General features: G+C 58.4%; 2 protein-coding genes; one reads left to right on the forward strand and one right to left on the reverse strand.

The window, feature by feature from the left end:
- The first annotated feature begins 128 nt into the window (after positions 1 to 128).
- Positions 129 to 2,979, forward strand: CHC_T00002090001 (hypothetical protein). XM_005713249.1 is given in 2 exon segments: positions 129 to 2,927; positions 2,928 to 2,979. The coding sequence occupies 1 exon segment, from the start codon at positions 129 to 131 to the stop codon at positions 2,925 to 2,927; it is 2,799 nt and encodes a 932-aa protein (XP_005713306.1). The 3' UTR covers positions 2,928 to 2,979.
- Positions 2,980 to 3,002: 23 nt separating this feature from the next.
- Positions 3,003 to 4,174, reverse strand: CHC_T00002091001 (hypothetical protein). XM_005713250.1 is given in 2 exon segments: positions 3,003 to 3,100; positions 3,101 to 4,174. 1 exon segment carries the CDS (start codon positions 4,172 to 4,174, stop codon positions 3,101 to 3,103), a length of 1,074 nt encoding a protein of 357 aa, XP_005713307.1. The 3' UTR covers positions 3,003 to 3,100.
- Positions 4,175 to 4,373: the final 199 nt, after the last annotated feature.

Below are 4,373 nucleotides of genomic sequence, written 5' to 3' on the forward strand. Positions count from 1 at the left end.
TCGACCACTCCCGAAGACAGTACTCGCCCCTCTGGAAAATCCCCCCCCCCCCCCCCCCCTTCCCTTCCCTTTCCCCCTTTTCCCCCTCCCCCTCCTTCACCCCCTCGGCGCCGCATGCCCCGCTCCCCATGCCGCCCTTCCCCGCGTCCAGCACGACCCTGCTCTCGTCGGCCTCGGCGGGCTCCTCGGACGAGCTCGATGACCTGGACGACCTCCCCGCCAAGCCCACGGAAGCAGAGATCCTGTCCCAGATCCACCGCCTCCATCTCGAGCTCGAATCCGTCCGCGGTGATCCTACCGAGCCCGACGACGACGCACAGGACGCCACCCCCGCGCACTCCAGCGCTGGGAGCAGGTCGTATACAAAGCTTGAGGGCCTCTCGCAGCATGGCGCCACCAGCCCCCGCCTCATCGTCGTGTCCAACCGACTCCCTGTCACCGTGCGGAAGGATGAGTCTGGCGAGTGGAACTTTCGCGTCAGCTCCGGTGGCCTAGTCTCCGCGCTCGCGGGCGTTAAGAACAAGATCCCCTTTGTTTGGGTGGGGTGGACAGGTGTCGAGGTCGCCACCTCGGAGCAAGATGAAATGAGCCGCCGCTTTCAGGAGGAGATGAATTGTTACCCTGTGTATCTCAGTGCGGCCGACGCCAACCTCTATTACAACGGGTTTTGCAACGAGGTGCTGTGGCCGCTCTTCCATTACGTCCCGCTCCCAATCGTCTCGTCGGATGGTGAGCGCAAGTTCGACTTCAAGTACTGGGATGCGTACTCAAAGGCCAACCATCGCTTCGCAGAGGCCGTTATGCAGGTCTATGAACCGGGCGATTTGGTCTGGGTTCAGGATTACCATCTCATGTTGCTCCCGAGCTTGCTGCGAAAACGCATCCGCGATGTTACCATCGGCTTCTTCTTGCATACCCCGTTTCCCAGCTCCGAAGTCTACCGCATTTTGCCCGTCCGTAGCAAGGTCTTGCAAGGCGTCTTAGCCGCTGACCTCATCGGCTTTCATACCTATGACTATGCCCGCCATTTTCTCAGCGTGTGCACCCGCATCCTCGGCTTGGACGCCAGCCCAAAGGGTGTCACTTACAAGGACCATTTTGCCAATGTTGGCATCTTTCCAATTGGAATCGACCCCAACGCTTGGATTAAAGCGCTACGGAGCCCGTCCGTTAAGGAGCGCATTCTCGAGCTCGAAGAAAAGTTTCGAGGCAAAAAAGTCCTCCTGGGCGTCGACCGCCTCGATTATATCAAGGGTGTGCCACACAAACTCATGGCCTTCCGAAATCTGTTGTCCAACCATCCGGAATGGAAGGAAAGGGTCGTACTTGTTCAAATTGGCGTCCCGTCCCGAACGGAGGTCGATGAATACAAGAAGCTCATCAGCCAGACAAACGAACTCGTGGGCCGTATCAATGCCCAATACGGGAGCGTTGAGTACGCCCCAATTGTGTTTATTAATCAGTCGGTCAACTTTGACGACCTCTGTGCCTTGTATACGGTTGCGGACGTGGCGGTTGTGACCTCAATACGAGACGGCATGAATCTTGTTTCGTATGAGTATGTCGTATGTCAACAGGAGCGTCACGGCGTTTTGGTACTGTCCGAGTTTGCGGGTTCTGCCCAATCGCTCTCTTCTGCAATACGCGTCAACCCGTGGAACACCGAGGAGCTTGCCAATGCTATGCATGAAGCGCTGACTGTTCCTGAGAGAGAACGAGCTCTCAAACATTGGAAGTTGTATCACTATGTGACCAAGCATACTGCAGCGTTCTGGGCTCGTTCTTTTGTTAGTGAGTTGCAACAAATTGAAAGACTGATGAAAATGCAAGATGTGCACAAACCGAAGCAATCCTTACTGCGCGTGTCGGTGGATATCATTCCAGATATGCGTTCAAGGACCAAACGATTGTTTCTACTCGAATATGAAGGCACCCTTTGTGCGCCTGTCTCCCTCGCTGATCTCGGTTTCCCAACATTATCAATGAGGAGGTTCTTGCTGAGGCTCTCTTCAGATCCTGGCAACTTTGTATATATCCTATCTGGCCGGTCCAAGGACACGTTAGACAGCTGGTTGGGTGACCTCGGTGTCGGTCTCGTGTCGGAACACGGATGTGATTATCGACACCCGCACTCGACGACTTGGGAGTCCCTCATAACGGTCAGCGATACGTCATGGAGACTCAGCGTCATACCAATTTTGCAATACTTTACGGAGAGGACACCTGGGGCGCATTTGGAGGCTAAGGACAACATTGTGACTTGGCATTTCCGGGATGCCGACCCGATGTTTGGCTCGTGGCAGGCCAAGGAATTACAATTGTTGTTGGCAGAGAATTCCATGAACTTGCCTGTGGAAGTTGTTTCTGGCCACAAGTATCTTGAAGTGCGCCCCGTAGGTGTGTCCCGGGTGAACGCTGTGCGAAGAATCCTTTCGGAACTGTCGGAAGGAGTTGACTTTGCCTTTGCAATCGGTTCGGATAAGGCAGACGAGGATGTGTTCTCATTCTTGAACACGTATGTCAGAACTGGAGATGGCCGCGTATCGACTTTGGCCTGCCGAGTAGGGGGGAAGTCCGATAACTCGGCTGCTGACCGATATTTACCTGACGTGGAACCAGTTTTCCGTCTGCTGCGGGAGCTCGCTCCAAATCCTTCCGCGGCACCGAAAAAGACGCGCGCTGTTGGCGGGACGAGTGGGTTGAGTGGACCCAAACCGAGCCTACTGGCAAGACGGAAAGATATCATTCAAAGCCTTACCGAGCGTCAGCGCTCCAATAGCTATGACAACGGCATGTCGTCGGTGTTCACAGGCAGACGGTCTACTCATCGGGACCCGCTTCCAGACGGGGTGAGCTACGATTCCTTGGTGGTGCCGCCGAAAGTTGCCGCGGATGCACCAGGGGACAAGGCGCGTGGCGGTATGTAAGAAAAGGGTTGTAGGTTTTGTAAATGTATGGGTAATGTACTTTTTTTTGTGACGAAAACTCGTGACGTGGATGTGTTTGTCCTCGGGCTTGCCCTTTTGGTGTTGGCAAGGGTGTTTCCGTCATGCAAGCGTCCCTTCCCATCATCTTGCAATGCTCCCCGCAGCGGTTTTGTTTACCAGAACGACTCGCTAATCCCCAATTGAAACTTGGAACTGGGCACATCCGACTGCGCCGAGCGCAAGACGTGGCAAAAATTGAGCTCAACTCTCCCCACCGACGTTTCCAACGCAACGCCCAGCCCTGCAGCGACCCTTACCGACTTTTGCAGCTCCCCCCACCCCGCCTTTGCCTTGTTCTGCAAACCGCCGCCCTCCATCACCCTCTTCACACCCTTGCTCACTACCGAAATATCCGCTAAATCGCCCGCACACCAAAACGCATGCACGCGTGCATTAAAAAGCTGCCACAGCATCGACGTCTGCGGCACGGGCGTCGATAGCACGGCGGCGACGGTATAAAACGTATCGCCGCCAACCGCATCGGCGGCATCCCTCGGGCCGACTCCCCTGAGGTCGAAACCCCTCATTGAATTAGGGCCGCCCAAGAAGAAGCGGTCCTGCACGCGGACTCTGGCGCCCTCCCGCGAGCAGACGAGGCCTGCGCGGGCGGAGAGCGCCAGGGCGGCACCGGAAGCGCCCAGCGGGACGTGGGTCTGTGCCTCGGCCTCGCCCTTCGCGAAGGCGACGTCGCCCAGGCGCGGCAGCGTGAGCTCTGTGGAGGCCGACAGCAGGGCGCCGCTCGTGGGCATGGCGGGGTGATCGCGGGTGTCGCGCGCCACCTCGTGGCGCAGGCTGGTCTTCCACGAGTGGCCAGCCTCCTCGCGGATGAGCGGGGAGGCGGAGTCATCCACGGCGGCAACTTCGCGCCACGCGCTGTTGACGGAGAAGCGGCCGAGCGGCAGGTGGACGCCCACGGCGCAGTCGCGCACGTTGAGCGTGTAGCTGCTGTGGTCCAGGTGGTTTCTAAAGCGCTGGCCGACGCGGGCGAAGGCGGAGGAGTCGAGGCCGAGCACGAAGGGTTGCGTGTAGTGGACGTCGAAGGAGGTGGATGGTTGGTGGCCGTACGAGCCGGGGCCGCCGCCGCCGAGCCACGAGGCGCTGGCCTTGAGGGTGTCCAGCCTTCCGCGGACGTTGCGCCAGACGAAGGCGGTATCGAGGGAGGTCTCGCGCTCGCCGTCGGTGGTCATGGACGTGCCGGCCGTGAACTGGTAGAGCTTTTTCTCGGACAGGGTGAACTGGACGTCGGCGTCTGCGCCAAGGGGCGCGCGATCGACGTAGGCATCGACGCCGCGGAAGCATCCGGTCTCGCGGAGACGCTCAATGGCGAGCGAGATATCGTCGACGACGCCGGAAAAGGTGCCGCCCGTGGAGAGGACGGGCGAGGTG

This window comes from Chondrus crispus, genomic scaffold (genome assembly GCF_000350225.1).
Source record: "Chondrus crispus Stackhouse genomic scaffold, scaffold_125, whole genome shotgun sequence".
Classification (NCBI taxonomy): domain Eukaryota; phylum Rhodophyta; class Florideophyceae; order Gigartinales; family Gigartinaceae; genus Chondrus; species Chondrus crispus.

Coding starts and splice junctions, on each gene's coding strand:
- CHC_T00002090001 (XM_005713249.1), top strand. CDS start 129: ATGCCGCCCTTCCCCGCGTCCAGCACGACCCTGCTCTCGTCGGCCTCG.
- CHC_T00002091001 (XM_005713250.1), bottom strand. CDS start 4,174: ATGACCACCGACGGCGAGCGCGAGACCTCCCTCGATACCGCCTTCGTC.